Raw genomic sequence first — 20,316 nt, 5'->3', positions numbered from 1 at the left:
ACCTTGATATATCCCTATCCCCAACCCACATAGCATACCAACTGTGACTGGCCCTCTTAGCTTCCTCAAGCTTGCTTTGAGCTATTAGTGTAATTGGACCCTTGTACTTTGCATTCTGGTCTCTAGTGGCATTCATCTTCCTCATGATATACATCCTTATTTCTTCCAACATTATAATGATTGGTTTACTCTAAACTTCACAATGGCACTATTAAATTTCTTAGACATGTTGTTCAACAGACTTTGGTTCATACTGTATGCTCTAAACCATGCTATTATCCATAAATCGGTTGGCAAGTCTTTTAAGTACTTATATGCATGCTCATTTATTGCCTTGATTTCTTCCATATTCAGCTAAAACTGGGGTATACTTCGTGATTTGGCACAAACTTGTACTATCTCTCTAAGTTCTTGATTGCCCCAATTTTTGAACACATTTGTCTCTAGATGTCTCACACAAAACATGTGGGTGCATTCTAGAGCTAACTGAGCAAGTGCAGGTAGAAGGTTCTACAGTGAAAATTCATATACACAATATGTTATCATCGTAACTAGATTCAATATTCAATCTAGTAGTAAGATAGAAAAGTAAATACCTTCTGCATATCTGATATACACTCCTAGCCATGTCTCACGGGATCTCATATATATAAAAATAACCTTGTTAAGAACCACAGTCAATTCTCCTTTATCTCTTGCTCCACAATGGCATAAGATGTAACATAGAAAGCATGGTTTCCATCCTGTGCAACTGTTGTTAACAATTGCCCTCCCTAACATCCTTTCAAATGACATCCATCTAAACCTAACAATGGTTTGTAGCCAACAAGGAATCCTCTCTCGTTAGCATCCCAACAAATGTAGATTTTTTTAAATCTTGGAGTATTTGACTGATTAGTTCTCTCAACTTCAAGCCCACATGTTGAACTTAGATTTCTTCTTCTGATCCCAGCACAATAGTCATAGAGCTTGGCATATTGCTCTCTTTCAAACCCCTTCATAATATCCTTGGCTATGTCTAATGCTCTATATATATTCATCTCACACACTTGAACCTGAAAACTGTTTGCTAAGAATTTGTAGCCATCTCTAGCAGTTATGCTGGGTGTGATTTTCAACCTATCCACTATCTTCTGAGCAACTCCCTTCCTATCAGCTAGGTCGATCTTCAACTTTATGGAACATGTGTGGGTGGTGACAAATGTGTTTATCTAATATGCACCCAATTATTCAAACCAACTGCAATATATAGACCAATGGCACGTTTTGTCTTTACATCTGTACTTGCACTTCCCCTTATCACTTTTCAGCAATTTGAGAGGTCTCCCGAGTGCAATGTTGTAATCTTTCATAGCAAGCTTGAACAAGTATAATGTTGGGAAAACTATTTCCAATTGTAAATGCCCTTGACCAAAAAGTGCATCTTTGTTAAACTCAGGAGAATTGCTATCATCGTCTCCAATATCATACACTTTGTCATTATCCAACTCTTCAAAGTGGTATTCATAATCAACAAAGTTCAATTCATCATCCTGCACCTCTTACCTTGCAGGAAACTCAGTCCTTTCATCTTCATGAACCATCTCATTGATTGGTATGTCACATGCCATCTACTTTGTTTTTTCTCTTTAGGAAGAATCTGCCTTATTATTTATATGCCAATGCATATTGATCGTCAGCATCCTCACCCTCAGCATCTTCATCATCAATGAAATTTTCATCATCCACCCTCAACATCTTCATCATCAGCATCCTCACCCTTAGCATCACCATCCTTAGCATCTTCTTCCTCAGTATCTTCATCCTCAACTTCACAGTGACCTTCGTCTTAATAAGCAGACCCTCCTTTTTCATCTTCACCATCACTCTCTTCAGATAGCTCAAAGTCCATAAGTACTTCTTCACTTGGTGTCTTAGTAGGTGCCACTCTACCCACTACTCTAGTCTCATCATTTCTGCTCAAAATTGTGCTCATAATAAAACGATAATGACTTCAAATTTGCAGTAGCAATGTATAACTCATGAATGTACTTTTCTATATCAAGAGCTCTCAAACCATCTTTTAAACCAAACTCAGGTTTCAACCAATGAACCATTTTGTAATCATCTTCACTGTGCCAATACTCTTCAAAATACTCTTTAAACACTGTAATGGAGAGTTTGTCAATGTCTACATTTTATCGTACATCTTTTTGTCCCCTAATGTTCTTTACATTGGGCTTCCAGACAAACTTGCCCCATGGTGTCAAACTAAAGTTAACAGAACATCACCCATGCGACCAAATGCCGAACAAAAAGCATTAAAAATAATTTTTTAAATATTAATAACACATAAAGAACAAGATAGAACAACAGAATATGGGACCATAACTGTTCGACCAACACTTTAACAATTCCAATGGTCAAAATTACCATTCATCACCAAAGCACGAGATTCTTGGCTAACCTCGACGCAAATGATGAAGGTCGACCAACCAACTTCTTCCCATGACAGCTGCTCTTGTTGATTTCACTTGAGAGGGATCATAAAACCTAATTTCTGACTGATCTCTTTTATAGTCAATGTCGATGGAGGGGAAAGGGAAAGGAATTTGGACATCACCGTGTTTTCTGCAAATGGGCAGGATTGTAGGGGAAGAGCAGACAATAGCGTTTTGGCCATGCAAGGGGGAGAAAAACAATGTCGTATGGACATGGGAGTTGAAGAGCATGTGCCATTTGTCCACATAAGCCGCCGTGTCACATTTCCGCGATGGATCTGAAGGGGAAGGAAACGATAGGACATATTTATCGAATGGAATTGTCTTTGGAGAGCAAAGATGTTGGCAAAAATTATTGGAGGGCAAATGTGTTGGCTGAAGAATCTTTCGAGGACAAGATTGACTCTTATCTCATGATATAACATCCATGTCAGTCTACTAAATTGTAGCTTCTAGTCATAACTTAACCTTGGCCACTTTACTTAATATGATCCGGCTATGTCCATCAATTTCATAGGGTTCGCAATAGCCCTCTTGCTCGGATTTTCTGGTCGGGTCGAGACCAAATTGAAGGTCCCTGCCCTTGCCAAAGAAAACTAAAATAACAGAAAAAATAAAAGGTCATTAAGATCAAAAGAGGTGTAGCACAGTCGCGATTTCATTTGGTAATTAAAAGGGTTCATGTTCGATAGTTATTATGATGTTTCTATGTTCCTTTATTAACTATTAAAAATTTTATTTTATTATATTAAATTCGTAAATCTCCTTTGCAATAAAAAAAGAAAAAAGGTTAGCTAAGATCTGGTGGAATATCGAGCTGCACTTGTAAGTGTTATTTGAGGCGCCGGCATATGCTTCGTGAGTAGTTGACGAGCTCGTGTCTTTATCGTCCAGCTTACGCACATCTACCTCGATATGTCCAATTATCATTAGAGGAAGAACATGAAAAAATATATATATTGTATACTTTCAAGTGGGGGTATATATTAATAAACAAATTTCGTTCTAGAAATGAGGAGCGTACTCTTCTAAGTGGAGGTGTCAGAAATCAATAAATATCCTATGCAATTAAATAATTCCGTATCATAGAGAATTTACAGGCAACGAGGACTGAATATATAGTTAGTTAGTTATTTATTTTGTTAATTGTCAGATGTGGTGCTTCACCAACTTCCCAATATTATACCACATGATAATGTCTTGATTTCTTATTTAATTAACCATATTGCTAAGTGATGATTTATAGTGTAAATAAACTTATACATGTATCTAATATATAAATATGTCGAATATGTTAGGTGAAACATATATAATCATATAATCATAGATCCTAAATATATACTTTCAGACAAGGCTTTACAATTGAATTAAATTCCCCTTATAAAAAATCCCTATGTTATATTTTCGGTCTACGCCCCCCTAATATATGAATACGCCCCAACTAATTTAGGGTCGAGACTAATTGACCTACTAAAGAGTTAACTCTCCCACTCATCAATTTTTTCTAATTACAAGACTCGATTTTGAGACCTTAATTAAGAGAAATATGTGCTAAATCAGTTGAACCAACTCACAATGGTAGATTTTTTTTTTTTTTGGGTTACATAGATACTTGTCTTTTTTTTTTCGATATGAACACTGATATCCGGAAGTTCGATTGGACTCCGATTAATTCAGTCGAGCCAGGTCGATCCACTAAGAGGTAAAACTCTCTCAGCGTAAATTTTCTGCATTCATAAGAACTCGAATCCAAGACTTTACTTAAGCAAAATAAGTGTCGAACCACTTGAACCAAGTCACGTTAGTTAGATACTTGTCTTCCGATGGCCTCCAAGGTATTTTGGCAATCTCATTCGGGCAATGGTGGTTGGCAGTGGCCCATCACTGCTCCTTCTTCTCTGTTTCTCATCTTTCTTTGGAACCTTCAGATCCTATTTTTAATTTTTGTTTATTTTTCAATTTTTTAAATCTTAAATTAAAATAAAATTTATTAAAGATATGAAGAGCTTACACCGATATCTTTTGTGAATTGTTTGCCTTATTCAGTAAAAAAATAGAAAAAAAAATAGCCTTAAGAAAAGAAAAACCACTGAATAGGAGGAAGAATATTTGATGCAGTGGCCTTAAATGAATTCATGAGGTCTTGAGTTTGATCCTCATCAATGAGATTTTCGTGCCATTTTATTTAATTTTACTATTTATATTCTTATATTAAACTATAAATCTCCCTTATAAAACCAAAAAACCTATCCAACGGTGTGGATAAGGCCCAAATTGGTACTTAAAAAAAATCGTTTAATAGATGTTTGGTCAAAGCATTCATCTGGAATGAAAGGCTTATCTTTTAACAAATGAAGGTGAATATTATTTCAAAATTTTAAGGAAGTGGTTGCATTTTACCTTAAAATTAAAAATTCATATATCAATTAAAAGAGAGTGTAGCGCAGAGACGCACACTCTCATCTGATACCTTAAAACTTTCGAATTCGATACTTGATAAAAATCCATGCCTTTTATTATTAAAATTTCTATTTTATTATACCAAATTCAGGACCTCCATTGTAAATGAAAAAAAAAACTCATATATTAATTAGTCACAGGATTTCTCCATCTTACGCTCCCTGATTCACAGGAAAAGATTTTGATATAATGATTTCGTATACCAACAAATATAAACTGCGCACATGGAACTATGGGGGCTTGCAAAAGCATGGTTAGCATATCTGCATTCTTTTTGGTAGAAATTCATTTGAACGTTCTAAAAATGCTGAAAGTGCAAGAGAAAGAGGGCGTGATTCGAGTCTTGCTAGTTGAATTTTCTGTGCCATTTTTTTAACCTTCCCTTTCTCATTAATTGAAATACCGAGTAAGAGGGCCTACGATCAACCGAAAAACTAAAAACCTCTAGGTGGTGATACGTAGTCGTTCTCTTATATTACCGGTTGTTGCTGTGAGATTTCCCATGTGGTGTTTTAAGTCTCGATATAACAATAACATGTGAAAGAGGCAGGGCTATCACATTCATCTTGATAGATATTGATCGTTAGTTGAAAGAATATTTCAAAGGAAAATTTCCATTTGATTGGACAAATGGAATCACCATAGTCTTATTCTTACTTATAGCTATATCTTTTTTTTTTTGCTAACCCAGGGTGTCCGGGCTTCGCCCGACTAATTCCCGGGGTTCCGTGAACCCCCGGCGACGCACGAAACGGGTAATTACGCCAAAGGCGCTCCGGTGGCCCCAAGAGGATTCGAACCCGGATCTCGGAGTAAACTTGGGTACTCATTAACCACTAAGCCAAATCCCTTGAGTTATATCTATATCTATTTATTTTACAACTTATTGGACGCGACAATGACAGTAAAACATTTGTGCTTGAACTGTCAAAAGTAACTCTAATATTGGTGCTTTGTTTGACAATTGACACGTTTGAAAAGGTCACCTAATCCCGTGGAATTCGTTGATTGCAAGCATCATGTCATTTTCACTCGCATATATAAATAACGATTAATTGTGTGAGTCGATTTCGTATTGAATTTTATACTTTTTCCGCCTATAAAATTCAATTAACTTTTTATGTAAGATTCAGTGGGGTTTGATAATCTACTTGTTCGTCATTGGGTTAAAAATGACTTCATGAGTAAGTAATGATAATAATCTTTATTATAGTCTATCTATAAAAATGATATTAAAAGAAAAATATGATTCGAAGTGCATGTACCTATAGAAAGGCACTTAAAAAAAGTACTATTAAAAGTTAATTAATTGCTTTCACATATATTTATCACAACCATAAATTCTATGACTTATGTCAATGTTAAAAGATTTTAAAAAAATTTTGGAGTGTTGGTGTTAGTCGGCAATAAAATACTGAGGAACTTCACAAAACATTATTTTCAAATTAGATTGTACTTAAAATTTCAGCACTTATTTTAATTGCTGAAATTTGAAGCAGTCGATAAAATAAATATTTAAGAAAATAAGTTGATTTTGTTTGGTGAAGTGAAAAAGTTTAGGGTATGTTTGTTTTCCAAACAATGTTCAACTCAACTCAACTTAATTCCACTTATCTTCAATTCAACATCACAATCATTACTTTTTTTATTTTTAAAATTTTTTTAACCATTCAATTCAATTTTTAATATTAATTTCTCTCAACTATTCATTACTTTTTCACAATTCAACAACACAATCATTACTTAATCATTACTTTCTCTCAATTATTTATTACTTTTTCACGTTTTTTCTCATAATTCAACAATACAATCATTACAAACCAATTAAAACCAAAACTCAACTCAACTCAAAATTCAAACGCACTCTTAGATGCTTAAAACCTTGATGATATTTCTCTATTTCCGCAAGAAAACTTCTCTTTCTAGACTTTGCCCCTCATTAATATTATTTTAATTTAATTTCAGTAAATCAAAAATCAATTTTTTTTAAATATTTGAAATAGATCGAGGACGGGGAGAGCGACACCACTGTTTCAGGCAACATTGTCAGCATCCTTAGGGGTCGGCAGTCATGTCGCCTACACTGTGGTGGCTCCTTGCCGACTAGCGCAACCCCGTATCTCGCCCTCTCTCTTTCTTCGTAGAGAGAGAAAGAGAGGGTAGGAGATCTGGGAAAAGTATCCAGCTACGGTGGCTCCTCGGCCGAAATATTAATTGCTTTGAAATTTAAATTAATGACTAAAGAAAAATTATAATATATAGTTATATAATAAGAATTAACATTTTTAAGTATGCATTTATGATCTATCTTTGACAGTTGGATTTATTAAAAATTACCTACTTCCAATTAAAACCTTATGATGAGAAGTTATTAGGTAATTCTACCTCGCTCGTGGCGTGAGTAAGTACCAATCAAAATGTATGAAACTAGAAAATTGATACTCACTCGAATAATTGTCATAATTATTTTTTATTAAAGTATTTTTATTGATTCTTTCTCATCACATCATTTGAGATATGATCATCTACAATTTTCTCCCTTACGAGGACCAAGAGATGCATTATACAAAGACCTTAACAATTAATGACTTCAGTAGTTGGTTTCGAATTATTCAATCCTGTTCCTGGCATTTTCTTTCACGTTTGGAAGCAAATAAATTAATTAATGACATACGGCCAACTTGGTTCAAGTACATTTTATTATTTTTCTATCCACGCCACATGATATCCAAATACCCAATAGGTCTCAACTAAGACGTAAAACTCTTCCAAACATAGATTCTCTTCATCACTAGACTCGAATTTGAGACATCTCTAAGTAAAATAGGTATTAAACCACTTATACTAATCTATGATGATAAATTTCTCTATATAATTCGTCCTCTCATTTGTGTTGGATTTTTTATTTTTTAAATCCGGGTGGTTTCATTGGGACACGTAAACACCCGTGCATGTGCTAGACAGGAGCTAAGTTTTGCCTGTCCAGTTTGTCTCCATTGTTTTCTTGCACTAACGTCCCAAGTCTAAGGTTTCTCTGTCCCAATCAGAGCCCTCTCAAACCACTCGTTGACTCTTTAATCAAACCGACCAATTCCTTTTCTCCATTTGTTAAAAAAAAAAAAACAAAACCCCTTCCATGTTCGAGTATTTTATGATTTGCATATTCTATCCCCCTAAAATAGAGAGATTCGATTTCATCGTGGATCAATTGAATTCATTTGAGGATGAAATCCCTTAAGCCAGGTCACCAGAATTTATCTTTGTAATTAAAACTTATGGATTTTATCGATAAGCCATCTTTGTCTTATGTTTCGACGATATTGTTGGGGTCTCCATATCACGTCTCTGTTCTTTGTAGATTTTAGTTTGTCTTCGTATTTTTCTTTTCTTAGGTCTTTGTCCCGTGTCCTAACAAAAAAAATTTATAGATTCTGTGCAATTAAATCTTAATTACTTTTAATTCACTTAGTGTAAGTTAATTCGATAACACCTCTCTACAATTACCAAGTTTTAAAAGTCCCATGATATAGACCATCAAGGTTGTCAGGATCTTGAGTCGGCTTCTAGGATCTTACAATCCATGGACAGGCTTTCGATCCCGATCTTACTCTGAGAATCTAAATTGTAGGATCTTAGTGGGATCTCAATCCGGCTCCTAAGATTTTAGGATCTGTGCGATCCTGGCGATATTAAACTATACAAAATTTTTCAAAAATTAGCCTAAGCTCATACATGTTGAGCTCATATCTCAAGCTCTAATAGTTGATGACTTGTAATTCCCAGAGAAGATGAATTTGATCCTAAGGATGATGATGATGTTGGTGTTCATGGCGATGATTTTATAATGACTTCGATAACGTATGATATATTTTTTTTCTTTGTTATTGCTTTTTACTTCTATTCGATAATGTCATTTTTTTGATAACTTTTGAACAATGCATTGTGTTTTTCTAATGATTTATTGTTGGTGATTAGTCTTTTCATAACATGACATCGTATGAACATGATATTTTTTTTTTATAATAGATAAGAGTCGTGTGATAGTAAATAGGAGCTGTGATGGATATGAAAGCATACATTTTATATATATATATATATATATTTTAACTATAAATAGGATCTTACAATCCTCGATTCGAGCCTACGATCCTCGATCCCACAACTCCCTTTCCGATCTTAGGTAGGATCACGATCCTGATAACCTTATAAGCCATGAGCTTTTTTTATAATAAAAAAATCCCCATAATATAATAGAAGTTTCAGTTCATGTCCGGTTTGAACCTAATTGGTATCTAAAGCCGGCTCCATGAGACATCACTTCGATCCAGCAAAATAGTTTCAACCTTTGCCGTGACTCACATTCCCGACTTGAGACTTGCGATAGATTATTACACGATGCATTACAACCTTCACTGTATTAAATATATGTATTCAATTATTATTATTATTATTTACAAAGAACAGGATGAGTGCCAGAAAGAAAATTGAACTTAATGTTTCTTGTTTTAAGGTTTAAAGTTATTTCACTGTATCAAACTCTCAGAATATATAAGTTCTCCTTGTGATGATTGAGCTTAAAATCTCTTAATTCTAATTACTGAATCTGCATTTTATGTCACTGTACTGAAATTCCTCCGAATTATTCTTAAAAATGAGTCTACGTATACGACCGACACCCATATGATTTGCTCCTTGATTAAATGCAATTGATACGGAGCGATAAAGACAAACACACAGCCTCTCTCTCTCTCTCTTCCGACTTTTCCCCGCCACTGGGAAACTTCTCCCCTTCACAGAAACCCCCACTCTCTCTCTCTCATGGCGGCGAGTCTGGAGAAGCCCAAATACACGAGGCCCAGAACCGCCGCGCGTTGGAAACACGGCCTCCTACTCGCCCTCTTCTTGGCCCTCTGGTTTCTTCTCCTCATCTTCCGCCTCCAAGATAGCCCCGCCCATCAGACCAAAGACGTCAAAACCAATGCCCCTGCGAAGCCTGACCGATCGCCAGCCACCCTCGCAGCCACCTGCGATGGTGGGGACATGGTGTACATCTACGAGCTGCCGCCCAAGTTCAACTTCGGCCTCTTAAACGACTGCCGCCGCCTCAACATCTACATGGACATGTGTCCTCACGTGGCCAATCGTGGGCTGGGCCAGCCAGTCGCCCCGGTCCTCGGGCCCGGCCGATGGCATGCCACCCACCAATTTATCGGGGAGATGATCTTCCATGCTCGGATGGAGAGGCACCCCTGTCGGACCAATGATCCGGCCAGGGCCCACATCTTCTACGTCCCGTTCTATGGTGGGCTTTACGCTTCGAGCAAGTTCCGCGAACAAGACCTCCGGTCGAGGGACGAGCTTGCCGTGGAGCTTGCGGAGTACCTCCAGGGCTTCCCGTGGTGGCAGAGGCACGGCGGAAGAGACCACTTCTTGGCCCTAGGTAAGTAAATTTCGTTCTAATGATTGGTTTGTTTTTTGGACTTATTTTTTTTTATTTTTAAGTATGCCAATATACTTATAGCTAGAAAAAAAATTGTTATGGTCCATTAATCGAAAAAAAAATATTGTTGATTTCAAAATTGAAAAATTTAAATTAAATGGTTACTTGTACTCCAAATTTGGTATAAGAAGAAGCAATTTCTATGATGACGTTATAGCAAATGATGTTTGTGATCGCTAAATTTAATTTAGGCATAATTTTCTTTGTCGGTAGATAATTTAGACACGATTTTACGAAATACTAATTTACCAAATGCAGATTCTAGTTAGACGATAGCAATAATCCTTATAATTAGTAAAGGTACATAGTTTATTATGTTTGTTACACCGCTATAGGTAGGACGGCTTGGGACTTTATGAGGAAATCAAATCAGGGCCCCGACTTCGGTGCAAACGTACTCCTCGACTTGCCGGCAATCAAGAACATGTCGGTTCTAACGGTGGAGCGTCAACCATGGTCCGGGCTGAACCAATACGGGATGCCCTATCCGTCATACTTCCACCCAACCACATTGGACCAGATGCTGACGTGGCAGGATAAGGTGAGACAATCGGAGAGGCCTTACCTCTTCTCCTTCATTGGCGGTCCCAGGAAGGGATTAGAGAAGGCCGCTGTCCGGGACGAGCTCATTAAGCAATGTGCAGAGTCGAGCCAATGCAGGCTTATGAAATGTGTGGGCGGAGATAGTAAATGTCACAGCCCAGTAGAGATCCTGAAGGCAATGATGAGCTCCCGGTTCTGCCTCCAGGCCCCCGGCGACTCATTCACCCGGCGATCAACATTCGACTCGGTGCTTGCGGGGTGTATTCCCGTGTTTTTCTCCAGGCACACAGCTTATACCCAGTACATGTGGTTCCTCCCAGAAGACCATAGCGAATACTCGGTCTACGTAGATGCAGAGAGTGGGGGTGCCTTGACGACAAAGATCGAGGATGTGCTCTCGAAGATATCGGCGGAGAGGGTGGAGAAGATGAGGAGTAAGGTTGTCGAGTTAATTCCTAGGCTAACTTATGCTCATCCTAATGCTACTAATTTAGGGTTCAAAGACGCCGTAGATGTCGCACTCGAGACACTGGCAAGGCACGTTAAATCGGAATTATCATCTCTATCGTAACTAATTAAGGGAGTGTACAAATTTCATAACAGGAGAAAACGTATAAATTTTTTCCCCTTTAAGTCATAGCAGACGAGCAGCGATTTGTATACTGAAAAAATTCTTTGAAGTTTATAGCATTGGATCATAGTAAAGGATAAATTATAATTTTGATGAATTTCATAAAGTGTGGTTTTATTTTATTATTATGATTTTCATGTGTCGGTAGTTTTTCTTTTTCTTTTTCTTTTTTTTTTGCTGAACTCATGTGTCGGTAGTTGGAAACTCCAGGAGAGAGTTCCTTCTTGGTCATTAATTCAGAAAAAGGATACCAATTTTATAATAAAGTACACAATATATAATTAATTTTTTAATAAATTTTTTTATATAAGAGTAAGAGACGTAAGCTTGTCTGTTTCTTGAACTTCCCTTTCTGTCGGGGGCCAGGGCCTTCTAGCGTTCCATTTGAAAATTATGTGATTAATTAATTAATTTTTCATGATTAAATAGTATATATTTACATATTCTCCAAGCTGCATTCTTTTCGATTACAAAAAAAGTTTATGTACCTAATGCAATGAAATAAAATCTTTAACTAATAAAGATGTACTAATAATCTCATAATGAATATCAAACTCGAAATACGTTGTTACTAAATATAGACGTGCGTGACTGTATTAAATCCTTTTTAATACTACTATTTTTTATTATATGTGATTTTCTCCTAATAGTGGGCATTTACTATACAGCATCTCAAGAAGGAAATCTCCATGGTCATACATACATTTGTCGCATTCTACAATTCAAACATTTATTTTATCACAGAGAAGTTTGTATTGAATTATTTGGGGATAACTCTCATTTGGACATCGATTTATCTGGTCATGAAGTGCTTTCAATTGATATCGAGACCTTATACTCGGCGGATAGAATTCATCTACTAGGAATGCAATCTATTAATTGCTCTAGACCTTATATTTTGACAGACAACGATTTTCATGTGATTAATTGTGAATTTGACATTTCTTATTTGTCCTTTTCCTTTAAATTGGTTGTAGAAAAGCAAGGTGCCTGGTACGGCTGCCATTGGGGCCACTCGAACTATAGAACATTGTGGAAGAAAACTCTTCCTGTCAATAAAAGCGCAACGTTTATCGCACAACCGGAAAAGGGAATAAAAAGGCAAACATCATGGCCCATCTTGGTTATTTCATGAACAAATAAAGCAATACCTGATAAACGGGGCATTTGATAAACAGGGCATTTAAGTGCAATGATATCGGTCTCGCCCTAACAATAAGAGGTTTTTAGTTTTAATCCTGTGAGATTTTCTGAATCCTTTTATTTTCTCACATATCTATTCCCTTCTAAATTCATAAGCTTCATTTGTGACGAAAAAGAAAAAAATAGAATAAAGCTACCCCTCCTTATCTTATCTCTATGTAATTTGTTGAACCATCAAAACAACCGGCATTTCCATATAAAATGTATAATAGGTTCAATGGAAGAAAGATTAAGAAAATTATGCATAACTTATGAATCTTAAACGATTTTGTAGCATAGGTAGAGAGTTGTGCGGGAGGTTATTAAAGATAGAAGGAATATTAAAGATAGAATGTATATTAAGAATCTTTGTATTATTCCCGGTAGAGTAGATATACCATTAATTTCTCTTTCCCCCTTTGTACAATCGCTCAACCTATTTACTGTGCTGAATTATTCAATGAAAATTGAGTTGAATTGCTCCATTATTCACATGGTATCATAGCAGCAAATCGATTGAATTTTTTTTCGATTGCAAAATGGCAGACATCAGTGATGAAGAGAAGAGCTCAAGACAGGGCAGGGGACGGCTCGGTGAGGAGCACAGACTTCCCCCCCCCCCCCTCGGTCTATCGTCTAGCTTCATCAGACAGTACAGGGGCTCAAGTAATTGCATGCACCCTCAACAGAGATAATTACCTGACATGGTCACGGGCCATGATCATCGCGCTTCGGGCAAGAAACAAGCTTGCCTTCATTGATGGCTCTCTCGAGAAACTGGGAGATGAAGAACCCCTCAGAGAACGGTGGGAAAGATGCAACTCCACAGTTCTGGCGTGGCTCTTTAACACCATGGAGGGAAGCCTTCAATCCACGGTGGCTTACGTAGTGGGCGCCAAGAATTATGGGACGACCTGAAGGAAAGGTTTTTGGAAGGAAATCAGTCAAGGGTTTTTTCAAATCAAGATTGAAATTTGTCTTCTCAGACAAGAAGGATTGAGCGTACGGGAGTATTTCGGCAAATTGAAGCTCCTGAGGGATGAGCTGGAGTTTTACCTGGAGCATCCGGGCTGTAGTTGCGGGGAGAGCACCACTATTGCGGCACAGAGAGAAGCGGAAAGGTGCTATCAGTTCCTCATAGGATTGACCTCGGAATTCAATATGATCCGATCCATGATTCTCAGCATAGAACCGCTGCCAAATTTGAACAAAGCGTATAAAATGGTAGCGAATGAGGAATGATAGAAGATGGTGACGAGGTCTCGGGAAGCCATGCCCGAATCGGCTGTCTTTCTCGCCAAAGAAGATGCAAAGCTCGGGCGGACCGGAGGAAGCAGATAGCAGAGCTCGGTGGAAGGGAAAGGAACCTGCAGCTACTGTGGGAAGATGGGCCACACGAAAAATACGTGTTGGGCCTTAATCGGATATCCATCTTGGCATTCTAAGTCCAAGGTGAGTGCAGAGAGAAGGCCCGGACCAGTACAGGGCAAGCAGGGCTGTGGGCTGCGAGGAAAGGCCCAAACACAGCGAGGCCTAGACCGGGTAAATGCTGCCCAGGTAGTGGAGACAACAAACTCACGGGCGAACGACTAGAGGCCCTGCCCGATGAACAGTTCCAGCGTTTATTATCCAAGTTGTCACAAGACACCATCGACCCGAACCGACTCGTTGGTAATGAATTTAATTTTGTGACTTTGCAGAATGAATGGATTTTAGACACAGGAGCGTCAAGGCATATGACAGGGTGTCTTGAGCATTTTTCGAGGTCATCTCCAATCAAAGGCAGTGCACCAGTATATATTCCTAACGGGGCCATGGTACAAGCCACTCGTATGGGAAATGTGAAAATTGCAGAATTGATGGAACTTACTGACGTACTTTATGTACCGACTTTTAATTGCAATTTAATCTCTATTGCACGGTTATCAAAGGAGATAAATTGTCATGTGATATTTGACTCAAATTTATGTGTGATCCAAGACCGCACCTCGAGGAGGACGCTTGGAGTGGGTGAACTTCGAAGAGGGGTCTATTATCTGAGGCAAGTGACCGTCACATCGCAGAAATGCCTGGCAGTCATGGCAAAATCCATGGATATATGGCATCGGAGGCTCGGTCACCCATCTCGCTCAATAAAATCAGATGGTATTAATTCATGTTTTGGAGAAAACAGTAATAAAGAGTGTGATGTATGTCTTAGAGCCAAACAAACATGCTCTCAATTTTAATCAAGTGCAAATAAAGCTGAACATCCTTTTCAATTGGTACATTGTGATTTATGGGGACCATATAGAGTAAAAGCAAGTTGTGGGGCCAATTACTTCTTGACCATTGTTGATGATTTTAGTTGAGGTGTATGGATTTATCTGCTGTGAGAAAAATCTGAAGCTCGGCGTTTTATCGTTGATTTCTATAATTTGATCAAGAATCAATTTGGGTGTGCGATTAAAATTCTGAGAAGCGATAATGGGATGGAGATTTTGTCAAGGGAACTACAAGATTTTTTCTCTACACGAGGCATCATGCACCAGACTTCTTGCGTCGATACACCACAACAAAATGGTCGGGTAGAAAGGAAGCATCGGCACATTTTGAATGTTGCAAGGGCACTCATGTTCCAAACCTCTTTACCGATAAGATTCTGGGGAGAATGTGTCTCAACGGCTGTCCACTTGATAAATATCACCCCGACGCCCTTGCTTGATAACAAAAGTCCACATGAGGTACTTTTTGGTAAAACCCCTAACTACTCGAATTTACGAGTTTTTTGGTCATTGTGCTATGCTCACATACGGACTAGGGATAAGTTTGAAGCAAGGTCTCGAAAGTGTGTATTTGTTGGCTATCCTCATGGAAAGAAGGGATGGAGACTCTATGATCTGCAGAAACAACAAATATTTGTATTGAGGGATGTACGGTTTTGCGAATTAATTTTCCCCTTTGCGGTGGAAAATGGGAACTCAAGGCAACAAGAAGACGGCGGCCCATTATTCCTTGAAGAAGCCATTACCAGTCCAAGAAGTGAAGGTGATGTTTTTCGGCTCAGTACTCGATAGCAATAGCCGAGCAGGGTAATGGACCGGGAGCCCAAAGCTTCAAAGGGGCTCATTTTGGCCCAGAAGACTCCGGAGGCGGACTAGAGAGAGAAGCGGATGGGCCGAAGCCAGAAAGAAGGAGAAGCAGAGGGGTCTACGGGTATTAATAGGCTCCGGTCAGCCCAAGAATCCTCTGATCCGGTCCATGCACCAAAAAGAGGGATGGACATTTCTATTTCGGGCCACGAAGAAGAACTCCCGGGTTGTATTGTAGAAGAGAGGGGGAGTGACATTGAAGTAAAGGGGAGTAGTTCGGATACTTCGGATTTTCCAAGGGAGAGAGGCACATCAGAAAAGGAAATTTCCCCTGGGAACTCTGAAGCAGATAAAAGGGTGATTTTGCGGCGATCTGAATGAGACACCAAGCTTCCAAAACATTTCAAGGATTTTATTGTACATACCACTCGCCATGAGACCCCTCCCCCTAGTTCATCCACTTTATCAAACTCTTCAGGTATGTCCTATCCCATTGAGAAGTTTATTAATTATTCAAGTCTCTCTAATCAACATAGAGCATTTCTAGCTGCGATTGATTCTGACAGAGAGCCGACATCTTATCGAGAAGCCGTCCAAGACAAAAGATGGATAGATGCAATGGCAGAAGAAATTCTTGCCCTTGAACTAAATGGGACTTGGACGATTGAGCGATTGCCCTCTAGCAAATGCCCTATTGGTTGTAAATGGGTTTACAAAGTAAAGTGACGGGCTGATGGAAGCATAGAACGTTACAAAGCTCGTCTAGTTGCGAAGGGTTTCACTCAAGTCGATGGAGTGGATTACCACGAGACATTTGCACCAGTGGCCAAGTTGGTAACGGTATGTTGTCTATTAACGGTGGCAGTGGCGAAAGGGTGGCATCTTCACCAAATGGACGTGAATAATGCATTTCTACATGGAGACTTGGAGGAAGAAGTGTACATGGAGTTGCCTCTTGGCTTTTTAGCATCGAAGAATGGAACTGTGTGCAGACTTAAAAAGTCGCTATATGGGCTCCGACAAGCATCAAGAAACTGGATCGCCAAGTTTGCTGCTACGCTTAAACAATATGGATTTATCCAATCTGGAGCGGATCATTCCCTCTTTACTTTTAATCGAGGTAACATCTTTCTAGGTGTGCTCGTTTATGTGGATGATCTAATCATAGTGGGCAATAGTTCTAGTCATTGTGATTCCTTTAAGGAATATCTGGATAAGTGCTTCTGTATAAAGGATTTGGGGTGTTTAAAGTATTTTTTTGGCATCGAAGTCACCAGAACAGACTCAGGTCTTTTCCTTAGTCAGCGAAAGTATGTCCTCGACATTCTGACTGAGTGTAGTATGTTGGCATCGCGACCATCACCATTCCCTATGGAGCAACGTCATCGAATATCCACGAGTTCCAGCGATATGTTGTCAGATCCGGGAAAGTACAGGCATTTAGTTGGAAGACTTATATATCTGACTATCACAAGGTTAGAGATAAGTTATTCTCTCCATATTCTGGCACAGTTCATGCAGGAACCACGCTAGTATCATTGGGATGCCGCTATGGGGTTCTCCGTTATTTGAAGCAATTTCCGAGGCAAGGAATCTACCTACGGCCTACATCTCTAGATCTTCAAGCTTTTTGTGACTCGGATTGGGCGAGTTGTCCCTTGACTCGCCGCTCTATTACGGGATATTTTATTACACTTGGAGGATGTTCCGTTTCGTGGAAAACAAAGAAACAAACTACTGTTTCTCAGTCATCTGCTGAAGCAGAGTATCGAGCTATGGCAGCAACTGTCAGTGAGATTATATGGTTGCGCAATCTTCTTTCTTCACTTGGGATACAGATGAACAAGCCAGCTCGGCTATTCTGTGACAATCAGGCTGCGATACACATTGCTGCTAATCCAGTGTTTTACGAACGCACCAAGCATATAGAGATTGCTTGTCACTTTGTGCGTGAACACATCAGATCGGGAATTGTGACTACCGACCATGTGTCTACAAAGCTTCAGTTGGTAGATATCTTTACAAAGGCACTAGGTCAAGATTGCTTCCGTTTTATTCTTTCCAAGTTGGGCATTCGTGATCCTCACTCTCCAACTTGAGGGGAGTATTAAAGATAAAAGGAATATTAAAGATAGAATGTATATTAAGAATCTTTGTATTATTTCCGGTAGTGTAGATATACCATTAATTTCTCTTTCCCCTTTGTACAATCGCACAGCCTATTTACTGTGCTGAATTATTCAATGAAAATTGAGTTGAATTGCTCCATTATTCACAGAGGTCCCCCAAGTAATTGGCGCTTCACCGAAAATCAAGAGCGTCGTCATTAGTTGCTAATCATGGGTAAGTTGTGCAACGCTATAGACAGCTTTTCGAAATCATAAGTATGATGATCCAATCTCTTCATTGTTTTTAGTAGAACTGTAACCACTGTAATGACGATCCTCTCCTGTAGGTCACTCCCTCTATTATGTTTCTTTTCCTTTAGCCTAGGAATAAAGAAGATGTTGAAAGGATTATGCAGCGCTTCGATTTCGTTCATCTCATAAAATCACCTGTCACCTCGTTCAATCAAACCACATATATCCATAATGGCGAGTTCACATATATTGCTTAACAAGAATTATAGACACTGTAGGATTAAATTATGCTACGCCTTTTACACAAAAATAAAGTTAAATATGTCACATTAGAAAACTTATCGTTGATATTTTGATTTTAATATAAATTAGAGCAATTATGGTCGTACTAAAAAAGTGTAACTCATAATTATATATAATTGAACTCCATTTTCTTATACATGTTTCTATTTGATATGCAAATAAATGAATTAAGTCAAGTTAAAAAATTTATTTATATTAAATTAATAAAATTATCTTAAGTACTTAATAATATATATATATATATTGAGTAAATTATAATTCAATACGAAATTTATGCAGGCATAGGAGAGAAATGTACCAATAGTGCACATACATGTAATTATTTTTGTAATTAGTTTCTTAATCTTTTTAAAGAATTTTTATAAATTGAAGTAGGGGCACCTCTCTCTTTAATTATTGTATAAATATTGAGGGCTCATCTCTCTCTATTTTTTTTTACCCTTATATGCTATTGTACATGGTTAGTAAATTCGTGAATTGATATATCAATTCATAAATTCGTACAAATTAAAGAATTTGCCAGGTGGTCTATTATTATTATTAGGGGATTATACTTTTTTTCAAATCTATCATACTTTTTTTTATAAGATATATCTCATGGTTTACATTTTGCTCAAAATCTACTATGCCGTGTTTGTTGTCCGTTAATGAGACTTTAGTAGGCTCCAAATCTATCCCATGGTTTCAATTTTGTCCCAAATCTATCATATGATTTTAATTTTTTCTCAAATCTATCCCAGATAAAAGGGGTTACTGTAGTAAAACCGTTAGACGTTGACAGAAATATAACAGCGGGATAGATTTGAAGCAAAATATAAACCATGTTATATAACTGACAAAAAAAAAGCACGAGATAAATTTGACAAAACTCGTAAACCATAGGCCATTTGGGGTAAAAGCCCCTTATTATTAATATTGCAATAACTTTTTCATTTTATAAAGAAAATAATTATCTTTAATTTATTGGCTGAGATTAATCATGTTCGAGCATTGGCCTTATTCAAACCATGAGATGATCCCAATGGATTTCGACCTTTGCACTGCGAGTAAAATCTGCTTACTGGGAGCTCAATTTGTCATTGGGGTATATTCTCATAGTTATAATTTCTCTCAATTATAAAAATTGTGGAAGAAGCAGTGACACACGTTCTCGCCTGCTAATCAAGAGGTTTCAGATTTGATATTCGTGGTGGGAATACTCGTGCTCATTTATTAGTTATTAAAAAAATAATTATATTTAAAAAAGAAATTTGATTTTTGGATTTTCAGGGCTGGTACCAATTAGCTGCAGATTTTCCACCTTCGTAGATACGAAGTACTCATAAATGGAAAGCGCACAACTGTAAATGTATGTGTTTTATAAAATTCTTTAGGACAATACCAACAAAAGTGTTGATTGAGTGGTAAGTAGCTCACCCCAATAAGGAGGAGAATACAAGTTCAAATCCCGAGAAATGTGCTTATTGGGAGGGAGAATAACCTTTAATGCTCGATCTCCCGACTGGATTAGTCAGAACCCATTAGACTTCTAGATACCATGGTACACACTGAAAATAAAAAAATTCCTTAGGACAATGAAAGCATTAGATTATCACTACCTTTTATGTCCCTTTGAGCACAATTACTTGCCGTCTACATAAATGACATAGTGAACTCTGTCTCATGACCATTTCAATTTATAGATGAAATTTCAAAATAATCCCCCATGAAAATTCTTCCCAATTTGATTTTTCTATTCTCTAATTTCCCTACCTACAGGCCTAATTGATAATGTTACCCTACCAGC

At 37.8% G+C, this 20,316-nt stretch overlaps 1 protein-coding gene across 1 annotated transcript; it reads left to right on the top strand.

Annotated features, from left to right (window-relative positions):
• The first annotated feature begins 9,648 nt into the window (after positions 1-9,648).
• Positions 9,649-12,065, top strand: LOC116215014 (probable xyloglucan galactosyltransferase GT17). Its single transcript, XM_031550567.1, has 2 exons — positions 9,649-10,380; positions 10,776-12,065. The coding sequence occupies exons 1-2, from the start codon at positions 9,759-9,761 to the stop codon at positions 11,552-11,554; spliced, it is 1,401 nt and encodes a 466-aa protein (XP_031406427.1). The 5' UTR covers positions 9,649-9,758; the 3' UTR covers positions 11,555-12,065.
• The last annotated feature ends 8,251 nt before the right edge of the window (positions 12,066-20,316 follow it).

Source organism: Punica granatum, chromosome 7 (assembly GCF_007655135.1).
Source record: "Punica granatum isolate Tunisia-2019 chromosome 7, ASM765513v2, whole genome shotgun sequence".
NCBI lineage: Eukaryota > Viridiplantae > Streptophyta > Magnoliopsida > Myrtales > Lythraceae > Punica > Punica granatum.
The sequence above is the reverse complement of the archived record's forward strand: the minus strand, read 5'-3'. Positions and strand labels throughout refer to the sequence as shown.